This window comes from Hesperophylax consimilis, chromosome 16, assembly GCF_061612785.1.
Source record: "Hesperophylax consimilis isolate HC1 chromosome 16, BYU_Hcon_1.0, whole genome shotgun sequence".
In the NCBI taxonomy this organism is placed as follows: Eukaryota; Metazoa; Arthropoda; class Insecta; order Trichoptera; family Limnephilidae; genus Hesperophylax; species Hesperophylax consimilis.
Window position 1 is genome coordinate 7,495,894 of NC_142851.1, and position 23,659 is coordinate 7,519,552.

At 34.0% G+C, this 23,659-nt stretch overlaps 1 protein-coding gene across 2 annotated transcripts; it reads left to right on the plus strand.

Annotated features, from left to right (window-relative positions):
• The first annotated feature begins 7,188 nt into the window (after positions 1 to 7,188).
• On the plus strand, positions 7,189 to 23,623 carry LOC149416630 (peptide transporter family 1-like). Of its 2 annotated transcripts, XM_089641434.1 has the most exons (14): positions 7,189 to 7,375; positions 7,462 to 7,543; positions 8,772 to 8,913; positions 9,035 to 9,121; positions 10,668 to 10,942; positions 11,889 to 11,971; positions 12,123 to 12,296; positions 13,531 to 13,656; positions 14,233 to 14,355; positions 15,918 to 16,264; positions 18,136 to 18,355; positions 18,879 to 18,965; positions 20,006 to 20,155; positions 21,416 to 23,623. In XM_089641434.1, exons 1-14 carry the CDS (start codon positions 7,313 to 7,315, stop codon positions 21,614 to 21,616), a joined length of 2,160 nt encoding a protein of 719 aa, XP_089497560.1. In that variant the 5' UTR covers positions 7,189 to 7,312; the 3' UTR covers positions 21,617 to 23,623. The 2 variants fall into 2 exon arrangements, with proteins under 2 accessions (XP_089497560.1, XP_089497561.1); XM_089641435.1 differs by lacking the exons at positions 7,189 to 7,375; positions 7,462 to 7,543; positions 8,772 to 8,913 and having other exon boundaries at positions 9,053 to 9,121; positions 10,670 to 10,942.
• Positions 23,624 to 23,659: the final 36 nt, after the last annotated feature.

The window sequence follows — 23,659 nt, forward strand, 5'->3', positions numbered from 1 at the left end:
AAATGATAAGTTACTATACCCACGGAATATCTATGCCTGTGACAGTGATGATAATAATAATATTTCGATGATTTGAATAGCGCTATTTTTGAGAAAAATCACATCAAGGGCTCTGTACAAATATATAATATATTTATATAGTGCTCTTATTACCAACTACAGACTAGACAAATTATTACAATGATGCCCACCTATTTATATTATTTCCACTTCAGATAAATATTTCTAGGTACTTTTTTGGTTTATTTTAATAGAATTGATTTTTTATAATTAAATTAAAAAACGTTTTCAATAATATTTAGGGTACTATTCCATTACTGGTGGTATTTTATTTTTGCCATTTGTGTAGCCAAGTTTATAAATGTCTAATTTATTTTTACTTACAAACATACATTATTACATATTAATCATCTAGTACATTTTCTTTTTTATTAATATGTCTCCTAAAATTCAGCTTGAATCTATCAATTGGTGTAGACTTTAAATTTTCTAGCAGCGCATTATAATATTACATTCCTTTGTGTATTGGCTTTGTCCTTTTTTGCTACTATCATTATTAGCAGGGCTGTGTGTTCATGTACCTAAGCAGGTAATGATCAATTTTTACAGAGACAATATCTTAATGTTCTTAGGATAACATTTTTTTTTAAATTAATACTTTTTATATTAACCCCACACAAGAGGCCTTGAGGAAAGTAATTTTCCTATGCCATCTTTTGGGATGCTGTCCGGATGGTATTTTTAAGGAAAGGATGTTCTGGAAAGGTAAAAGGTATGAGGGGTGGGTAGGAATCTAGGGATCACTGTGTCCAGGAGTGACGGACATATGAACATATCCCTCCAACTGCGGCGCAAGGCGATGGGTCGAGAGACCAGTTGGAGAAGTCAAAGGGTCTTCCCAAACCAGCCTCTCCTGATCTGCATCCTAAACACACCTCACCCGATGACCCCAGGCACCCCTGCTAAGTCACCAAACGTAGCGAATCACATGGGAGTGACCTGTGGCAGAGGTGCTGGTTATCCAATAAATGGTTCCCGGGCGGCGGTACCTAAACCAAATAATATAATAGAATACAATATCGATTTCACATCACTTAATTCCATTAGATTCGTGCTTAGTATATTCATGACCGCCTCTCAATACGTTCAATAGCTACTCTCCTTCAAATAGTCAGTTAAAAACCCGCTCCGTGGGTTTTTTGCTGCTAGGCCCTGTTGGCGGCACTTGGTTGGGCTTCGCCCAGTTTAAGTGTTACTAACAACAGTTACATTTAATAAGTACATATTAGGTCATTCACAGAGAGAGGTTGAGTATGTATTGTAAATAGATTATTACAATATGGCGCCCCTGAGGTGATATCTCACAAAAGCGGCGCTATACAAATTGTCCAATAAATAAATAAATATAATGTTTACATTTTATTGCGTACATATGCATTGATATACAATGGAAATAAATAAAATAATGTAATCTTATTAAACTTTATTTCATTAAACACACAAATAACTTTGTTTACATCACTTTATTACATACAACCACTACATGTTTCATGAACGAAGTTCACCTCATCAGGAGTAAGTTACAGTTGGAAAGAAGAAGTGGAAGGAGGGGGGAGGGGTTAGAGTGGGCGGGGTTTATCAGAATTAGAAATTACAATTTCGTTAGACGGGAAAGACCATGCTTTCTATCCCGTGTGAAGTATTTTAAGACCTGAAAACACAAAAAGCATATAACCATAAAACAAATAGTATTTAATAACGGTTATTTTAATAAATTGATAGTTGAAATACTAAATAAAAAATTAAACATGATCTCTTCAAATGGAATATTTACCCTATTTCTAAGGATAGAAATAAACAATGACGTAGAATTTTATTTGTGGATAACGATATTTCCAAAATTATAAATAAAAACATTCCTGGTACTATTCAACCGGCGTTTTACACTACTAACAAAATGAAGAAATATATTCTTAACAATAAAGATAGCGATAATCAAACAAAAAAATCGGGAGTTTATAAACTCAATTGGGATGATTTTAATTTCTTTTACAAAGGTAGAACCAATAGAAACTTTGAAGTCAGAACTAAAGAACATCTCGGAGCTCTAAATGGAAATAGTGAATCTGAGTTTGATCATCTTTTGAATAATGATCACGCTTGATAAAAATTCAGGTCTCAAAATACTTTACACAGGATATAAATCATCGCAAATAAATAATTTTGAAATTTTAGAAATAAGAAAACATGTCAATATAAAATCAGATATAATTAATGAGCAAAAAAATATAAACCCTCTTTTAAATATTTTCCCACTCAACTGGTCTTTCCCGTCTAACGATATTGTAATTGATAATTCTGATAAACTCCGCCCACTCTTACCCCTCCCCCCTACTTCCACTTCTTCTTTCCAATAGTAATCTATATTTAATTTTTGACTTCAATGTATACTTACTCCTGATGAGGTGAACTTCGTTCATGTAACATGTAGAGGTTGTGTGTAATTAAGTGATGTAAACAAAGTTGTTTATGTTTTAATAAAAAAAATAATGCCATCACAAAGTGATAAGCTTCCAGAAGAAATTTAAACACTAGTTAATGGTCTAGTAATTTTGCGTACTGTTAGCTGCGCTGCATATTTAAATATTCGCGCTAGTCATTTGGTTCGTTTTTATACCGCCAGAGGGGCAGAGTGGTCGAATTTTGCCTGCAGACCCCCTATTCAGGATTTACCCGAAACATTCGACTTGAATTCGACCAATCAGAGGGCCTAGATCGTCCAGACGCTAGCGTAATAATACTATCAGATGTTGAACAATAAAAGTTACCAGAAAAAAGGTAAACACAAGAGTTTATGTAACTGGATTGTTCACACATAATGACACTGGAAGAACTTTAAAAAAGAACTTCACAATTTTTTTCCAAATAGTTATTAGTTGACATTTTGTTTCCTACAACCGGATTCTAAAAAATTTGGATTGCTTGTTTCACAGAATTTGAACAATTCATCAAATTTCAAAATTGATTTTTAAGTTCTGCAAAGTTCTATTCAAGTTCTGTCATTATTTCAGGTTTGTGAAATAACTGGCTAGTATTAATATAATAACAGAACTTGAATAGAATCTTCACAGATCTTGAAAAACAAGTTTAAAAATTGATGAATTGTTCAATTTCTTTTAAACACTCCGTTTTTAATTATCATATTAGTATGTTTACACTCTGGGCATAATTTTTATGTACTCCTTTTTTCGGAAAAATGTTTTATTCTGTATTTAAAGGCACTTCTACCATACCTTACTAAACAGTTACATATCTAACAATGAGATTCTGGCTCAAATAAATTTCTTTATACCAGAGTCTCACTCTCGAGGACTATATCATAACCTCATTTACAGTAGAGCGAGCCGCACCAATTTGTTCATGAGGGCATGTACTTCTTAAATTGCAGTTGATCAAAAGATCGATATGTTTTTCATATCCTACAACGCACTTACAAGGTTTTTGTCTCTACAAATACATTGTTCAAACCGTACAATTACAATTACAACGACTTAGACCACAATCTAATGTAATGTTATAAAAAAAATTCTACAAATTGAATTAAATAAATCTGTAACATCTGCCCAGTATATAAATAAATAAAAATTAACTGCCAAAATTCGGGCCTGCATTGCAACAAATAGTTTTTGTGAGTATATTTCATGTTAGATAAGAAAACTCTGAATTAATTTTACCAACAATACAACATATTTATGAGGAGATTATTTGATGGTTATGCATATATACTTGTCGCACTTGCCCGTGGAAAATTACGTCTACGTGGCAACACAGGGGACCATGAAAATATATTTATTTTTACACTAATTATTTTATTATGTTGATCCTTGATAATTATTTTGATTAAAAATAATACGTTACTTATATATATTTTTAATGATGAACTAATGTTTATTAGACAAGGTTTTATACATAGCACAAAAGATAACAAATAATCATAAGCAATAATTAGTCTCCTGAAATATCAATAAAAATTGAAAATATATCCCGAGCAAAAATAAATGCCGCCAACGGGAATTGAACCCGTACCTTCTGATGTCCGGTCAGGTGCTTATAATTATTTAAAAACAATATGCTCAATTACATTCCATCACTAAATTTATTTATTTATTAACTCCCCTTTCAGGGGCTCTAACATAATAACAGTTAATAAAATTATATACATTTATGTATACATTTTTTTTAAATGCCCCAGCTATCAGCGTCTGTCTGTTTGTGCGCTTAGTTCTTTTAAACTGCCAAATAGATATTGATAGGGTTTTTACTATCATTTAGAAAATTTCTTCCGGAAGGTTTATATATTTAATCTTTGCTTATTATATTTATGGAAAGTATAGAAAAGTTGATGTTTTGTAATCAAGTCGTAAAAAAAATATTTTCGGACATTTACATTGTTAACGCTGGTTAAGCCTTACGAGATACTTCAAAATAATGTACCACGGAATTGTATATCTTAAAAAGGTCTACAGAAAAGTGTATGGTATATGTCTACCTCCTAAGAATAAACCCAAGCAATGCCGGGTACACTTGAAGATGGCCTCACTCAGCATAATTATTACCCTCCATTAGTATTCTGGGCAATGAGGACTACATATTACGGTAGTTATTCCCAGAATTTCTGCACTGAAAAAAATATCCCAACTTCTAGTAATCCAGGTGTCGGTGGAAATTTATAAATGAAACGTAAAGGTAATGGAATGGAGTGCATAAAAATTTTTAAAAAACATGCACAAACTGTATTGATAATGTCCACCTACTTTAGCTAATATCAATAAATAATTAACATAACATTGTTTTTAACTAATTGAAATTTTCATGCAATGAATCCTTGTAAAAGAAAGGATATTTAGAAAAAATACTATGTGAGAAACGACGAATGTAGAATACAGACAATAAAGCTCATATTTTTTATGTTTTCCATCAATTGATGTAATTAGTCAATGTTACCACCCTTTCTAAATTGTTAACCTTAATTTTTATTAATAAAATAACCAACTAACTAACCGTCACGCCGTTTCCCCGTAGAATAGGCAGAGAGGACGGACCGCCAAGAAGCAACTCGGTCTCATTCAATTTCATTATTTTATAATATTTGCTTCAGGAATAATGTGCACAAAAAGTTAAGATAAAAGTTAAATTTATTAAATTATTTTGACAGAGCCTTCTTTTCATCATCAAATCACAAAACCACCTCGAAATCAAGTTGAATTACAACGGAACGAAGTGTCAAGAACCTCTTTGGCAAATATTATAAAGGTAAGTAAATTAAAATCATATCTTTAAACTCCAAATAATGCCGGGACAGGGCTGCAATTGCTAATTATCTACTTACATTGCCTCAACAGCGAAAGTAAATCTACATAATAAGGAAAATATGACATTATGAAAATATAACAGATTCTTGAAGATAAACAAATAACTAGTAAAAAATGATTAGATAGGATCTTTTGAACACATGGTGGAGTGAGAGAACTATTTTCTTTACATTTCCAGTCGGTCATTAATAATTATTGAACTAGTCACAAAGCGATAACTCATCATTCTGCCAATCCACAAAGCTACTCAACAGCTGAACTATTCTGCATTGACCATCGACATTTTCAACGACACTTACACACAATTCAGCAACTATATTATGATGTGCATGAGTAAATAAATAACTATATGTAATATTATCTAATATCGTAAAAACGGCCCGTTCTCATGAAGCCAACGTCAACCGTGAGCGGGTGTTCAGTTCGTGTCCGTCGAGTTTCGCGCACGTGCACCGGTGCATCAGGAATCAATGCTGCTAGCTCCTTGGAGCAGGCTCCATTGAAATACCTGTAGAACAGACACAGCATGCCTACATTGCGTCTATGCATTAGAGAAGGCAATCGGTCTGTTAACAACGGATTGTCAATCAGACGGATCGCTCTCCTTTGCACAGATTCAAGCAGGTTTATCAAGTATTTTGGGGCACCAGCCCAAAGGTGGCTTCCAAATTCAATAGTTGGGCGGACTTGAGACTTGTACAGGGTCAGCAGCTGGTCACTGTTGAAGAATCTCCTAGCCCTGTACAAGACGCCCAACTTTTTGGAGGCCTGATTTACTCGGGCTTCTATGGATCCCCGATACTTGAGCTGGTCTGATATAGTAACTCCAAGCATTTCAATGGAGTCTTTATTGGGGAGAGTGCTCCCATCAAATTGCACCAGACAGTCATTGATCTCCCTCTTTGCCGAAATCAGACACGCTTGGGTTTTTGAGACGTTGAAACTGACCAAGTTGGCCTTACCCCAGGTATGAACCATCTCGAGGTGGTGGTCAATTTTTTGCTTCAAAACTTCCCGAGCTGTTCGGACATCATAGGTGGAAGGGGGCCTGTCAAAAATATAACCCTCGTGAACGGTGCTGTCATCAGCGTAGCAGTGAATTGGTGCACATTCAACGGAAGATTCATGGATCAAACTGGTAATTGATGGAAGATGTTGTAGAGACAAGAGTCCCAACTGCTCCTAACTGTCTGTAGACAGTGGGACTGTGGCATCTCCAATCGGGGTACGTTGTTAGGCTGAAGGAAGTGGGGAGGGGAATACGAAGGTGAGAAAGTACCTGGCTATTCAGATGTGGTCACCAAACACGGCTAAAGCCCATTTCAGGCAAGATTTAGCTTTAAAATTGTTAATGGTGGCCTTTCTCCAGGCTGATACTACTACTCTTTATCTACCACCCTCGAACATAAATAAGTTTTAATTAATAAATTGTGAAACAACACAAATAAAATTTTGTTGCACACGTCGGGATTTTAGCAGCCATCTCCAGATTCGTAGCCAAGAATGGTAACCACTCAACCAGGGAAGCCGTCGAATGAGGCCAAGAGTCGAGGGAAACGCAAATTAAAAATTTATGGAAGGTGTCATTTAAACACAAATGTTTATTTTTATAATAACAATGTTTTTAGCTGATACAGCGCCGTTTACGTGAAAAATCACCTCAAGGGCGCTAATGTTTAAGAATGGAGTTTTAGACCAAGAAGTAATGCAATGACAAAAAGAGAGACGGCAAGTTTGGATAAAGATAATGTTGTATTAAAATAAATGTCATTTATTTAATTAGCAATAAATAATGGAAAACTTGAGTGCTCGTCTGTTCACCACGTTTTCTTTGTTTGACTTTTGTTTTATCTTACATTCCAAATCTTGAGCATATAAATGTAATTTTTTAGCCACTAGAGTTAGTTTTCTCAATATCAACCAGAAAGTGAGCTTGTAGAATGGTAGTGGAAAAAAAATTGGACAATGGCAACAGAGTGGCCTACGATCCAATACAAAAGAAGGTGATAGTTTTATTTTAAGTCAAGTAAATAATTCAAGTCCATTGAGATGAAATTATTACTTTACGTGTTTCTTGTGCACTTTTCAGGAGCTCAAGAAATTTCCGCGTGCCGTGTTTTTGATTATTTTTAATGAATTCTGTGAGAGGTTTTCATATTCGGGGATGCGAGGTAAGTGTTTTTTATTAAAATCAGTTACTTCAAAAACAACACTAACATTTAAAAAAACTTATATTTATATATATATATGGTGTCTGAAAACTCGTAATTCGCAGGAAACTGGTGAATCTACATCACATAAAGAACCCAAAAAAACTTACAGCGTCTTCAAACACATTTTTAAAATTGATTTTGAATAAGTACACCATAGACGAAAAAACTATTATGTAATAAAATATGGATTTATGGCTATACATGAAAAACAAACTTAAAATGATGCCAGTAACGAGTTGAAAAATGAGTTTTCAGCATTGTTAACACCTGTTGATAATTGTTAATCCATTTTTGGATCCCTGCATTTGCAGTGTTGAAGAATTGTGCCCATACACTGTATCAAACACTGCAATTTAGGAGCTGGAATAAAAAACTTTTAATGCGTTTTACATAAAATAACAATTTTGATCATAAGGTGATATTGAATTCAGCTCCATAATTGTAGTGTTGACCTTGCACATTCATTTTGCCATCGGATATTACCTCTACTGGGTTAGGAAAAATGTCAATTTATCAAGTATGATATTGTCTGTGCGTTGACTTTAAGGTAAACTTAACGTATGTTAACTTAACTCATTCATCGATGGCGTTAAATTAATTATTTTATGAATATACGCTTCATCCAAGTTATGCTTTAAAATATTAAGAAACATTATTTGTTTGCGTCCATATGTACGCAATATGAATATAAATAAATAGTTTTGTCAGTATAAAAACACAATTCTTTCAAGAAAGGCAAACAAATACAATATCGGATTGAATCACAGATACACCGGTATAAAAACACAATTCTTTCAAGAAAGGCAAACAAATGCAATATTGGATTGAATCACCGATACAATATTGTATTTGTTTGCCTTTCTTGAAGAATTGAGTTTGTATGCAAATAAACAAAACTATTTATTCATATTCATATTGCGTATGCACAGGCGCAAACTAATAAGTGGTCTAGTAATATTTTAAAGGGTAACTTGCTAAAGGTGTATTTTTATAAAATAATTAAATTAACGCCATCTACAAACGCGTAGATTATGACATACGTTACGTTTACCATTAACAAAAATATATATTTTGTATTGAAGTTTCTTGTTGATGGGTTAAGGGTTGTCAAATACAAATGGGGGAATATAAGATACAGGTTAGTGATTTGATTATGTTAATAACATGAAGAAATAATACATTTCAGCATTCCTTGCTCTCTACCTCAAACAGAAACTATTGTACTCGGATGATGAGGCGACTGAAGTGTACCACGTGTTTTCGACAATGGCGTACTTCTTCGCAATATTCGGCGCAATTTTGGCTGACAGTTTCTTTGGGAAGTTCAGGTTATTATGAAGGTGATCTGAATAGATAAAAATCGACATTTTATTCGCTATTAATTTAAAGTATGAATTAACTCGATAATATACTAACTGGGATTGATACTGAGATCACTATTGATTGCAGAACTATTCTTTACTTGATGGTGGTTTATGCAGTTGGAAATATCATCCTAACAATGGCAGCCGTCCCCACGATGGGCCTTCCAGCCAGGTACATATATATTATTATTATGTATTTTATGTAATTCAAATTTTTTAATAAATGCTTGACAAAGTCATCAAATTTTAAAATAAAAATCACTAAACTTGGGTTGCTGCTAATTACACGAATTCATAAGCTGGTATGCCAATATCTACCTACACATTGTTGGGAACAAATAAATTTTGTTCTGATTGATCAGAATTCTCAATTTATTGATAGATTTTTGCTTATAAACATAAATATGTACATATAAATAATGAGTGTAACGGGACGATTCTGCACAAGTTCGAATACTTTCTCGCTCTCACCTAATACGGTATCTCTCTCAACAAACGGAGGTCACCGTAGATCTTCTATTGGAGATGCAGCTCACAGTTTACTAATCAGTGGCTTGCCCTCCCGCTACCTACCGAATGATGTACCACGGAGGCCTATATAGGCAGAAGCACGGCCTTGAACGAGCAGAGATCCCGAGCCAGTTGTAGGCTGATACTGGTAGCGAGATCTGTCATCCCTTCCAGTGGGGTCTTAAAGAAGTCCTAGGCTCAATACCTGATAACTTTTCAGTAAGGTTTAAAGAGTGCCTAGAGGAATTCTTTATCTTTCATATATAGTCAGAGATAATGCGCCATCTCGATTTTTCCACATGTATGGTTATATTGCTTTTTATTTCCTACTCTTCCTACAGTAAAATCTTTATTCCGAACTCACTTTAATGTTTACTATTAATGTTCTTTACATGAGACATTGAACCAAAAATATATGAGTAATATTATCACTTTTGGAACAACTGAACTTTACATAAGGAAACAGATTTGACACAACTGCAACATGCAAAAGGTTCACTATGTGGGTAAGGCCGTAAATTTAGCCACTTGTAACATAAAAGTAACGGAGGCATTTTTATGTAACGGTAACGTAAAAGTAACGCAAAAGTAATGTAAAAGTAAATTATCCATTTTTACAATTGGGTTATAAATCCAAAATTAAATGCTCAAACATCTGAAATGAATAGTAAAAATATAAAGATATAATTTTGATATAAAATCAATGTAAAAATACCAGTACTTACCTAAACCAGAATAAAGTTTTTTTTTCACCGACATAAGAGTCGTCAACTTGCAAAAAACTTGCTCTGGAACTTTTCATAAATCTATAGATGTCACGAAAAACTGTTTGGAACACTGACTATAAAATAAATAAACCTTTTATGCTAAATAGCAACATGATTACACATTATTTTTTTTATATATAGCATATAATATTATTTATTTTCAATTTACTTTAAATTTTAAATTTCCAGAGCACGTTTTTCAAGTCGACGACTCATATGACCCAAGGCTGTTTTTTTTTTAATAAATTTCAGTGCATCCCAGTGTTTCTAATACATAAAGTAAAATTCACCATAATTCTCTCTTAATTAATTGTACGGCCAAAAGCGTAATGTAAAAATAACTAAATAATGTAAATAACAAAGGCGAAACTCTAGATACAGTGGTGGGAAAATCTATAGCCTCACCCGTATCCAGGTAGTTGAAGTGTACATTTATTCCAGAGAAATTACCATGGTGGGGCTGATTATGGTTGCCTTGGGGACAGGAGGCATCAAACCCTGCGTCGCCTCATTCGGGGGAGACCAGTTTGTCCTCCCGGAGCAGGAAAAGCAGCTCGCTTCCTTTTTCTCGCTGCTCTACTTCATCTTGTGCATCGCAGCGCTGATCGCCAAGTCCTGCTCTCCTCTGCTACGCTCCGAGGTGCAGTGCTTCGGGGATAAGGACTGCTTCTCACTGGCCTTTGGGGCACCGGGAATTCTGATCATCATATCCATAAGTAATAACAATAGCCGTATCTTCAGACCAACTTCTTAAATATTAAATATTCTCTTTCTCTATCTGCCACACAATATTGAGTAGCGTGAGTACCACAGGCTCTGGGCAGCAGAATCCTTGCGTTGCGTGTATACAAATACAAAACGATTCTGAGTGCAGGTTTTCATTTCTTACATAACCTATTGACCTCCGAATTGTTAAACTAAAAAATTGGCTCTCACCTCCAAATTAACTTTGAACCAAAATTATTAAATTTGCAGTGGTGTACTAATCTAATACAACCACCATATGTTTAAAAGCAATATACGTAAAACGAAAATTTAGTGAAAAATGATTTACTTAATCATATAGTTTTGATTAAAATTTTAGTTTGATCAAACTCATTTTTGACAAAAATTGTCGCTTGCGCCCTTCTGCCTTTCCGGCGTCGATATGAGTAAATGTGGATATAAAAATAGCTTTAAAAAGAGGTTTTTTTTCTTATTTAGATACAAAAAAGGTGAGCATTAGTCAATCTTATTGGATATAAATGATATGATAGTCTTCGAAGCATCTACCGTGCGTTTTTTGTGCAAGCTTATTGAGTCCAGAACCATTCGCCATTTTGAAAGATTACTATGACACCGATTGCTAACAAAACTTTACCAACCTACCAACTTTAAATCAGGAAAAACTTTACCATCCTTTTATTGCCAACACTACGAAATTAATGCTTCATAATCTACAGAGTGATTGGCATTTAAAATTTGAAATACATAAATCTTGTAGGTCCGTTTTTCATTTTTAAGCTGACATACTTCAGGCTGGCGTGGTTGGAGTTTAAGACAACGATACAACCCCGCCGGCCTGGTTTGAGCTCCAGAGGGTTAAGGATATTTCGCTGCCTTACTTAAAGGTAAATTACAGACTATAAACCTTCTTACACATTACATATAATTTGCTTTCAGTACTTTTTGCCGCGGGAAAGAAGTTGTACGTAATCAACAAACCGACGGGAAATATCATAACAGAAACCACCAAATGCATTTATGTAAGTAAAAAATTTTAGCAATCAACAATTCAACAGTATGCTGGCATTCAAAATGATATTAACAATTTAAAAAAAGGACATTAAATCAATAAATGAATATTAAAATATTTACGTAATTATAAATGTGTTTTAAGTGCATTTTAATTTTTAGGAATCAATTAGGTCACGCAAGGCCTTGAAAAGAGAAGGTAAGAAGTACAATCACTGGCTGGACTATGCACGAGGAAGTTACGACCAAAAGTTTATCAATGATCTCAAGAGAACCTTCAGAGTGTTCCTTCTGTTCACACCGCTGCCTATTTACTGGGCTCTGCTGGACCAAATGGTAAACTATTCCTGTATCTGTACAAAATTAAATAAACTATCCGAGGAATTATAACTCAAAAAGCACATCAAGAGAATTTACTCAACGTTGGGACTACATTGCTTTTAACCCTTAGGAGCCGGCAAGAATATTCAATAAATAAAAATACATTTTTGTTAAGTCCAACATGAAAACAATACCATACTTGATAAAGTAACATTTTGATTTTTGTGTTTAACAAACCCACATGCTTCGTGACGTGCGTGGGCACAATTCTTCAACACAGCAAATGCAGGGCTCCTACTCCAAGGGGTTAAAAGCAACCACTATATTGTGCTACTCGGGTGGCCGCAGTCCACTGCAGGGTCAGCTTCACCTCGTGGCTTCTACTTTTGTTTACAAGACAAGGTTTTATGCATAGCATAAAGGATAACAAATAATTATAGTACATATCGAATCATTCGGGTTGGAAATAAGCCGACATAGCTCAATGTTTTCAGAACACCTGACCGGACATCAGAAGGCACGAGTTCAATTCCCGTTGGCGGCATTTATTTTTACTCGGGAGATATTTTCAATTTGTATTGATATTTCAGGCGACTAATTATTGCTTATAATTATTTGTTAACTATTTGTCCTACATTAATGGTGGTCTATTCCCTTTTTTATTAAAAATACCCCAAACTAAGCAAATACCCGTATTATGGAGGTAACATAAAACAAATAAGATTAATATATTAACAATAATATACATATGAAAAACTAACTTCATAATTATTCTCTATATCCGTTTCATTATTTGGGTAGCTGTCCATTTATTGGTGGCTGACAGATTTGGGTGACTCGGTGTTGGTAGGCAAATCCGCAGACGTCATGTTGGATAACAAGTGCTTCTAAGTCCTCAAGTTCAGCCCTGTCCAGTCCAGTTCTCTTCATATAGTTATATCCTTCACTTCTCTATAACAGGGTTGTCTCAATGTCAGGTTTGATCGATAATATGGATAAAGACAGAATGATGGGTCATTATCTTTTCCCCGATTTCCACCACGATTCACTAAAGTGTATCTTTCTTCCGTCAGACAATGATTTTATTCAGGAAGCTTTCCCATACAAAAGGGTTAAATTCCTTTTAGGCTAGAAAATGTTATGAGCCAAACTTTGTCGATGATTTGAACAGGCCTCAGAGATGTAATCATTATTTTATTGTACCCAAGGTAATACATAATATGAAATGCTGCTTATTTTAATGTTTTAGGGCTCCCGTTGGACATTGCAAGCAACAAAAATGGATGGAAGATTTTGGTTCTACACGATAAAACCAGATCAGATGCAAGTTATGTGTCCGATTACACTGTTATTCCTTATCCCAGTGTTTAAAAAGGTAAATACATCAGTATAACTATTTACATATTTATTGAATCGCACTGTATTTCAGCAGCTAGCCTATAATGATACAATAACAGAACTTGAATAGGACTTTCACACAACCCGAAAATAAATGTTGAAATTTTGATAAATTGTTCAAATTCTGCGGAACAACCCATCCTTAGAACTAAGTGGTAATAATAATAATAACTAACTAACTAAGCTTAGCCTTGTAGTCCCTCTCTGGTACTTGACGGTTACATCAAAATGCTGAAAACCACATTAATTATTGTACTGAAATACCGGCCCTAAGAGAATTGACGCTTCTTGTAACACGGTAATACTTCTACATACGCAAACATACACTTCACCACAATCTACACATCTCCCTGATGATAGACACTGTAACGCTGTCGGAAATGTTGCCTCTTTAGCCAAGAAGGAGCGTAACACGGCATAATAACACAAAAACTAATCACAAATAATAATTTTGACTGAAAAAAATTAAAATTGTATTCAAAATCAGTATTGGTATTTCTCTTTGGTGGATGTAACTTTATCGTAATCATTTATAAATTGAATATGGTTGCAGGTTATTTATCCTGTGTGTGCCAGGTTCGGAATCCTGACCAAGTCCCTCACCCGGCTCCAGGGAGGATGCGTGCTGGCCGCCATATCTTTCATCGCAGCAGGACTTCTAGAAGTTAAACTTGAAGTAAGTTCACTTCACCCACTGCTTTAATCAGCTGCTCGTCAGTTATTCTTTATCACGGATGCCTTTTAAATACATATAATGTCTGTCATGCTAAGCATAAAGAGTACAAGTCTAAAACAACAACTTCTCAGGAGAGCGATTTCAAATTTATAAATAATAATAATTGGACAATTTGTAAAGCTTTGAGTTTTTTTTTATTTTGATACCAAGTGAAGATTTGTCAGAGATTGAAATACGAAATAATATAAAATTTAATTTTTTTGACTTATACTCTTTATACAAGGTGGGGCAAAAGTAATCACCCTATTGGAAAACGCTATAACTTTTGCAAATGGCGCCAAATATCAATTCGGTTTTGACATTTGTAAAGTAAACAAACGCAGAATACAAATCGACAAGACATAATTGATTATGGATTTAATAAACATATTTCACAAGCAGTACCAAAGTTTATCATAAAAAAAAATTAAAGCAAAAGAACATCGGCTGATTACTTTTGCCACACCCTGTACCTAGCATGATATATGTATCACCTTCTGTTTAAGCAAACTGTCAAAATTTAAAACTACCTATTTAGAAAATGTACAAAGTTAGAAACGGAGAAATAGATTATTATGGAATCAATTCGGTTTTATTCCGATAAAAGTAAAAAATTGTAGCATATATTCATTACGAATGTAATATGCATCTGAAAAAAACTGTTTAGAAAAAAAGTACACGTACATATAATAGTAAGTGTGCGCATCACTCTTTTAGCCATACGAGCGATACAGGTTTTTAGGCATTCTGTTTTGGATCGACCACGATTATTCCAAAAATCACACCTCCAAATATTAATATGGAAACATATAAACGGCTTACTGTTGTTTCAAGCAGGAAGATCCCACCTATTTTTCATTATTTATTTAGTTAATCGTTAAGCATGTATTCTGTATGTTAGTAACTGAAATCGCCCTACCTTGTACTTATGTTGGGCGATATAGAAGATTAATATTTCTGTATGTTGTCTATGGTTTACTTAAAATGTCTATAGTCACAGACATTTAATTTTAAGAAAATAATTTAAAATGATGCAAAAGATAATGCAGAATATTCCATTACATGAACATTAGTGACATCTTTTGATATTCAATAGAAGCTTAATCAAGGTAGCAACTAAAAATATTGAATCAAGCTAGCAACTAAACATATTAACTGATCGCAGGAAGTTCAAAATAAATTAAATTTAATTCATAAAAATCACCTACCTATCAAATAGCTATCACTCGAGTGCTACATAATCATATAAAATGAATGGACATGTGTATGAGCTAGACGCAGATTATTCATGCATCGTACATTCACAGCAGCTATGGGTTAAACAAAAAAAAGAGACAACGTTATCAATTTACTTATCTCATGATGTAGTATTTCATCGCCATGATACGTAAAAATAACAGATTTTTATGTTCTAAGCCATAAATAATTGCTGTACCGCCAGTTAGGTTTGTTAATATTTACATATGTAGTAAAATACAATAGTCTGTTTACTAAGTCGTAAAAATTCGTTTTGTTTTTTACAGAAAACATATCCAATTCTACCTTCTGATGGACTGGGCCAGTTGAGAATATTCAATGGATACAATTGTGAGATGCATTTTAAAAACAGATTCACAGGCGACAGTTTTATGGTGGAACCCCTACAAATGCATGCTGATAAATTAATACAAGTTGAAAGAAATCTAAATGTGCTATATAACAGAACACTTGTTTGTCCTGACTACAACCAAACATGGCTGGAGAAGATTCACATAGAAGAAAATAAAGCTATCTCATATTTCTATGGAGATTCAGAGCTTGCGGGGAATTCTACAGTTCTGAGATATCAAGATCATAATGATAAGTCAAGATCAGGACTGCCTTTCGTGAGGTATGTCGAAAAGTTTAAAAATATACATTTTTATTAAAATTATTGTACGTCAGATTAATCACCTATTTACAGTACAAGATTTCTTATTTTAACATTCTTTACATATGGCAAGATAGGAATACAATTTTTTTAAGGTTATAGATCATTTATTGCCTCAAGTGAGTCCATATGGTGCATAAACTTCGGATAAGTTCCACGTTTCAATATATAGATATACCAAAGGATTTTTTTCTCGATTTTTTCAAGCATATGTATGTATTTAGTTTTGTCCATGCACCTCTAGCATACTCCAGCTTGCTTCTTCGAATGCCATCGAACATATATACAGATTATGTAAGCAATATTATGTACCAATATTATCTAGTAGGTACATATGTAGATACATAAATGTGAGTTATGAGTTAGAGTATAAATAAATAAATTTGAAGTAGCGTTGACCTAGGTCCACACCAAGTCACTCAGAATTTGAAGTAGTGTTGACCTAGATGCACACCAAGTCACTCAGAATTTGAAGTAGCGTTGACCTAGGTGCACACCAAGTCACTCAGAATTTGAAGTAGCGTTGACCTAGGTCCACACCAAGTCACTCAGAATTTACTTAAATAAGAAAATACTAGTAATTAGGTAAAATTTCCACTTTTGGCACTATTTTCTTTGTTAGTGACTAATTAAATATGTGAGTATGATTGTGTGAGAAATGTGGAGATCCGCAAAGAATGCAAGGCTGATGTAAGCGTAATGAGTAAGATTAAGAAAGGGACGCTTAGATGGTTCGGGCATGTAGAGCAAATGAGCAAAGAAAGGAGTGTAAGGAAAATATATGATGTGAATGCGAATGGTAGCAGAATTCAGAGACGCCCGAAGAAAACATGGCATGATCAAGTGAATCAGATACTCGAGTGTAGATGAGACGATGTATGAATTTGAATGATGCAAGTGTGTGCCAAGAGAGAGTTGTTTGACGGTCCGTCCTTTCTGCCTACCCCAGCAGAGAAATGGCGTGATGGTTATTTAGTTAGAGTTTAAAATACTTATTTACACACTAGGTGAATATTTTTTATTTCATAATTTTGTTGTTGATAAGGAAAAACCGCATTTTTTCTCCGATTCCAAAGTTTATACAACGCAGATCTTAAAGCCTCAACAAACAATCTAACAAATAATCTGATTGCGATAACCAAAAATAGTTTTTATTTAACTATATGTATATTATTATGACAGTTGCTTACATAGCCGAATGGGCTTGAAGGGTAAATAAAAAATAAGATGGTCATTGTCTTTGTGGGTAGAATGCGTAGCTGGTAGTTGATGATACATATTATATTACCTTTGAAGAGATCAAATAGAAATGTGCTGTGGGCGTGTCTCTGCCTGAAGAAAGCTCAATATTATCTTACCTGGGATGAAATTGAGCAAACTTTTTCAAATATCTAAATTCTTTCATGAATAGATGTTATTAATTTCACTGGCCTGTTTGGGGCCTAGGAGACGAAAGCTCTTATACATGTTGTCTAGAAACTCGTAGTATAAATCTACAACTTATTTTGGAGTCGATTTGTGGTATAACTTTTTTTATTTGAGCTTTCGTTTTCGAGTAAATCGAGCCCAAATTAAGGTCAAATTAGAACAAAATCAGTCACTATAGGGGTAATAATAAGCTGTTTAACGTTTTTTTAAATGCAGGTATTTTCTGTTCAGTGTGTTTCTGAACAATTTGATTATCAAAATAGCGTGCTTTTAGCTACTTTTTGCCCAGAAAATCATTCAATATTCCATTGTGTTCACATATTTAGTATTGCATAAGAAACTAACAAAACAAAACATCCCATCCACAGCCCACAAGTAAATTGAAAATACTTTAATGTTTTCAGAGTTCTGGGCAACATCCTGAACCAAACTAATTTAGAGATATTGCTAAAGAATACTGGCAAAAACATCATTGAGCTACAGACTAACTCCACATTTACGGAGCTCGTCGAAGTGTTTGCTGGGGACTACCAACTGTATATCAACTCACAGCTCATCCCATTATACATGGACCTTAAAATTGGAGGAGTATATACAATAATTATCAATGATGTTGATGGATTTGTAAGAAGACGAATTACTACATTTATTATTATGTACTATGAAATTTTTTAAAGTTCATTTGGTATCTATTGGATACATTATGTCCAGCACAGAGGTAAACCTCATTTGAGAGTGCTGAAGTTTTTTGTTTTTCAATTCATTTCAAATGTTAGAAGTTAGTAAAGAATTGCACGGTACAAAGCACTGCAATTGCAGCGTCGTCCTTATACATTCATTTTGCCTCGGATATTACCTCTAAAGACAAAAATAAAAAATCTCACTTTATCGAGTATGGTATTGTCTACGTATTGGCATTAACAAAAATATCTTTTTATTTAATGTAGATTCCTACCGGTCCCTATGGGTTAGCGCCCGTATTATACCTTACTGTCCAATGCTGCAGAAAAGGGTACAAACGGGCTGGCCTAGCCAGAGGTTACATGTGGAACAATTATTTTTTAACGTCATCTACCTTTGTGCTCTAAATAAGTTTAGGAAACATTGATTAAAGACTGTTTGTTTAACTAATAATAATTAATTTCAGAATGCCCAACTGGTAACAGTAACAGAGCCTAATTCTGTCTCTATGCTGTGGGTGTTGCCACAAGTCATCATCATTTCAGCAGGGGAGGTAATAAAAGCTAAAATTAATAACATAACCAATTTTTAAACATTTATCATATTCATAGATAATAGAAACAAATGACACGGATGCGTGACGGTTGTCGCAAAGTTCCGACCAAACTGCACTCACTATGTACACACGTATATTCATGCTCGATCGAACATGTTGACTTGGAACTACGCTCATCGTTGCGTCCACACGCTCGTGCAACTCGACACAAGACTCAGGAAAATCGTAAATTTCTATTTGATTGAGTAAGAATTACGGTCCTTGAATCTTTTTTGCATCAAACAAAAAAACATTGAGCGAGACGGTACACAAGTCGAGACATGTTCAAAAGAGCATTAAAATCATCAAGCATGAACGAGCGAGCGTGGGTACTGGCCATAAAAGTTTACAGTTTAAGAGGTTACTCATAGATGGTAACAACAATAAAGCAGGAGATAATGAAGAGATTGAAACTTAGGTAAATAAGATTGCGAGCTCAAGGTCAGGGCCCAGAATCATTCCTTGCTAATAAAGCCGCCCAAGCTCATTGTAATCTAACACTAAATAAAAATCCAAAGTGTTTTGTTGACACTGGAGTTGTTTTATTTATTTAAAGAGTTTGTGAGACAACCCGGGTTTCAACAATTATCAAAGTGGCGGAGTCAATGAAGTTGTGTTTAGTGTGTGGGTAGAAACAAGAGGGTGCTGTGGATGAACAATTCAAATTATGAGGTTCATGGCCCATCTCTCCCTTGTTTCCATTATCTACGGCCAAAACTAATGACTTAACAACTTTTTAATCGTTTACATGATTAGATAGTTTGGGCACGAAGAGCGAATGAACGAAGAAAGGAGTGTAAGGAGAATATGTGATACGTTTGTAAGTCGGACCATATCAAGAGTCAGAATTACGGAAGAATGAATGTGAATGAGACAAGGAGTGTGTGCCAAGACCAAGTAGTTTGGCGGTCTGTCTACTCTGTTCACACAAAACACTTGTTGGTTATTTACACGATGAGAATGACTTGTAACATGTTTGTTGTTGTGATGATTTGCAGGTATTATTTGCCATCACAGGGCTAGAGTTCGCCTTCAAGGAAGCACCCGAGAGCATGAAGTCCATTCTTCAGGCGTACTGGCTGCTCAATGAAGCTCTTGGAAACTTTCTCATTATCCTGGTCACGAGGATCGGATCTGGCTATAGACAAGTAAGTTTACCCTTCAGGCTTATTTGTTCCCTTTTGCGTATTTGGTCTCATAGAAATCGTTGTGTCTCTCTTACTGTCATGGTGAGAAATATGATCTAAATGGTGTTAGAAAGAGAAAACACCACGCTTTATATTCAAATCTAAAAGTTAACTACAGAAGAATTAAAATTTTCACCTTTATGTAACCGAAGATTCTGACCACAAAATGAGAAAAAATTATATATAAATGTGAATTGACAATAATGTTTGTAATACATTTCTCTAATAAAATGTGTTTTTTTTTTTGTTCTCAGTAATTTTAGTGTTTAGACGAAAAAACGTAAGGTTTCAAGGCATTCAAAATTATGTTTATTTCTAAAATTTTAAAGCGTATTTTATCACCTTTCAAAAACAGTTTTTAGTTTTCGGATTTGTTCAGAAATATTCCATTGATTTGGATTTTATTGCAAAGCTTAAAAACCCACAAATTCTGAGAGAATATGCCAGAACTATCAAACAAATTTTATTGTACCTATAAAACAACAGTATGTTGATCTGTGCATCATGATACCACCTCCAACAGGATCGCAGAACATTTTTGAGCATGTAAACTCGGCCATCCGGACAAATCTGCAATTGCCAAGAACTTAAGACTCTGTTATAAGCGTTCAAAAATCTCAATGTCGTCCTTCAAAGATTATTTGAAAGGGAGATTTTATGTAAATATGAATAATAGAGGTAAAGCGCTAATATTAAAAACGTTATTATTTCAGTCCTGTGAAGCAACTGGCCCATAATGATATAATAACAGAAATTGAATAGGACTTACACAGAACTTTAAAATAATGTTGAAATTTGATGAATTGTTCAAATTCTGTGAAACAACCCGTCCTTAGAATTCATAAATGTAAGCGACTGTAGTGAAAATATTTAATAAAGTAAATAATAAAGTAAAAATCTGTCGACATCTGAGTTAAGTAGCATTTAAAAAAACACTGAAATTTTTCATACCCATAATATGTTAAATAACAGAACCAGATGTGTTTTTTTTTTAATTTTCAGAGCATACTATTCAATTTTTTTCAATTGATCCCAAATCACGACAAACAACTTAAGTGCCTAACCTTTTGTCGAAAATAGAATTAAAGTTTATGGACATACGTCTCCTTCTTATGCCATTATTTGTATTAATCATAATGTCGGGCGGACTTATCAAACGATAAGATATATTTTCAGTGAATTTCAGTTTAAATTAAAGCGCAATAATTGTTTCTCTTTCAGGTGTTTCACTTTTTCTTCTTTTCGTGCCTGATGTTCGTGGCCACGATTGTGTTCTACCTTCTCACCAAGCGCCACGAGAGACATGCGGATCTGCTGGACGAGTGCCAACACCCGGAACCAACCATAGAGCAGAAGCAATTAGTGATATCCGACAAGAAATACATAGAAATTATGCAAATCGATGACACTCTAGATCATTAGGTTCATTATCATGTTCACCATCATTCTGTGCAATAGATAATTAATTTAAAATAAATAACTAATGAACCCCGCAATACTTCGCTATTGCTAATGCCTTTCTCGGGCGTGTCTGACTTCTCCCACCATTCACTACTGTATACCACAATGTTACTGTTAAAAAACTACATTACATTGACTTTAATTCGATTTCGTATCTTATTCCGGTACAGAGATATTGTGTTAAGTATTCCTCGGGCGTCCCCGACTTCTTATACCATTAAAACCACTCTCTAAACAGTCCTGGCACTAATAAGAACAAACTTTGAAATTTTCAGCAATATTGGTTGATTACTTTCGAGTTTTCTCGCAAGCACAAACATACGTAGGCTGAATTTTTAAATATTACTAACTGACGTGTACCCGGCGTTGCTGTGGGTTATCCTTAGGAGATAAACATATACCATCACGGACTTTTCTGTAGGCCTTTTTATGATATACAATTCTGTAGTACATTATTTTGATCTATCTCATAAGGTTTAGCCAGCGTTGTAAGTAAGCGCCAGAAAATATATTTTTTCGACTTTATTACAAAAAATTGACTTTAATTTATTTATTTAATTACACCCCAGTGGGCTTTTACATGAAGTAAATAATTTTACATGATATAAATGCAAGTAATACAGTTGTGTTAACTCGGTATGTTACAATGAAGACAATGGAATAGCAAGTACATGGAATTGATTGATATTTATATTTATACTACTTTCTATAAATACAATATGCGTTTATTATATATATATATATAAACCCAGAAGAAATTCTCCAAATGATAGTGAAAACCCTGTCAAAATTAGTGGCGTAGTTTAGAAGAACTAAGTGCACAAAAAGACAGACGCAGATAGCGACTTTATGTTATTCTATTTAGAGATGATGTCTAGGTCCAAAGTGCTTAAACAACTGTCACATTAGCACCATTTCGGATCTCCCTGTTTTCGGCCCGTTCAGTTTTCAATCAAATTTTGATCGGCCATCGTGCACAAAGGTTATGTTGTTATGTTTCAACGACTGATCTAAATTTTACCAAATTTCTAAACATGCATAGAATCAGTGATTAACAGGGACTGCACAAATGCAAAAAAATGCTAATCGCCAATTTGTTACAATGTGACAAGGGTTCAAACAACTGTGACTTAATATTGTTTTTAAGGATATTTATGTCACATATCCTGTATAAAGAAATAGGTACCATAATACAGTAAATATATTATTATATACTTATGAAGCACATAATCCAGAAAAGTCTGCGATAGTACTTGTCTATCTCCAAAGGATAACCCCCAGCCTCGCCGGGTACACTTCAGCTAGTGGGCGTTTTGTTGATATTATATACTAAGTTAAGTTAATTGTAATTATTAAAAAGATAATCTTGCACTACTTACAGAATTAATATAATGATAATTAAAATACAAAATAAAATTTTGTAAAAATGGCGTTTTGTTATATAGAAATTTCAATTTGTATCCAACAAATTAGTGTTCTAACGTAAATCAGTCATTTGTGATTTAAATGTACGCACACGAAAATGTTTTTTTAAAACATCTTTATTTATTTATTTTATATTTAATCATATTGGTAAAAGAAACAGAGCAAAATTATTGTTTTAAATAATCATGATTAACTCACAAATAATTTCCAAATTTGCCTCTAAAATCATGATAAATGTCATTCTTTAATGGCCATATTTTATAATTTAAAACACAAACTTTCGATTAAAAAAAAAAGTTTTCAGTTTTGTTGGGTATTTTGGCCTCAAAACCAAATTTAAGTTTTGTATGAAAAGGGTCGTGTAGCCGTACCCTTTTAGAATCTGATGCCAGACATTACAATATAAATTTTTTTAACTACAAAATGTAAATTAGTTGCAATCTTAGCTTCTAGCAAGATTGCAGCACTCCAGTTAGTGGAAGTAAACAGCAATAAAGAATGCAATGAGAATCAAGATGGTTAATTATTTAAATAGATAATGAAATAGGGTAATTAAATAATAAAATACTTAATACATTT

Coding starts and splice junctions, on each gene's coding strand:
- LOC149416630 (XM_089641434.1), top strand. CDS start 7,313: ATGGTAGTGGAAAAAAAATTGGACAATGGCAACAGAGTGGCCTACGAT. Junction 8,914..9,034: donor AGTTTCTTTGGGAAGTTCAG/GTTATTATGAAG, acceptor TATTGATTGCAG/AACTATTCTTTACTTGATGG. Junction 11,972..12,122: donor AAACCACCAAATGCATTTAT/GTAAGTAAAAAA, acceptor TTTAATTTTTAG/GAATCAATTAGGTCACGCAA.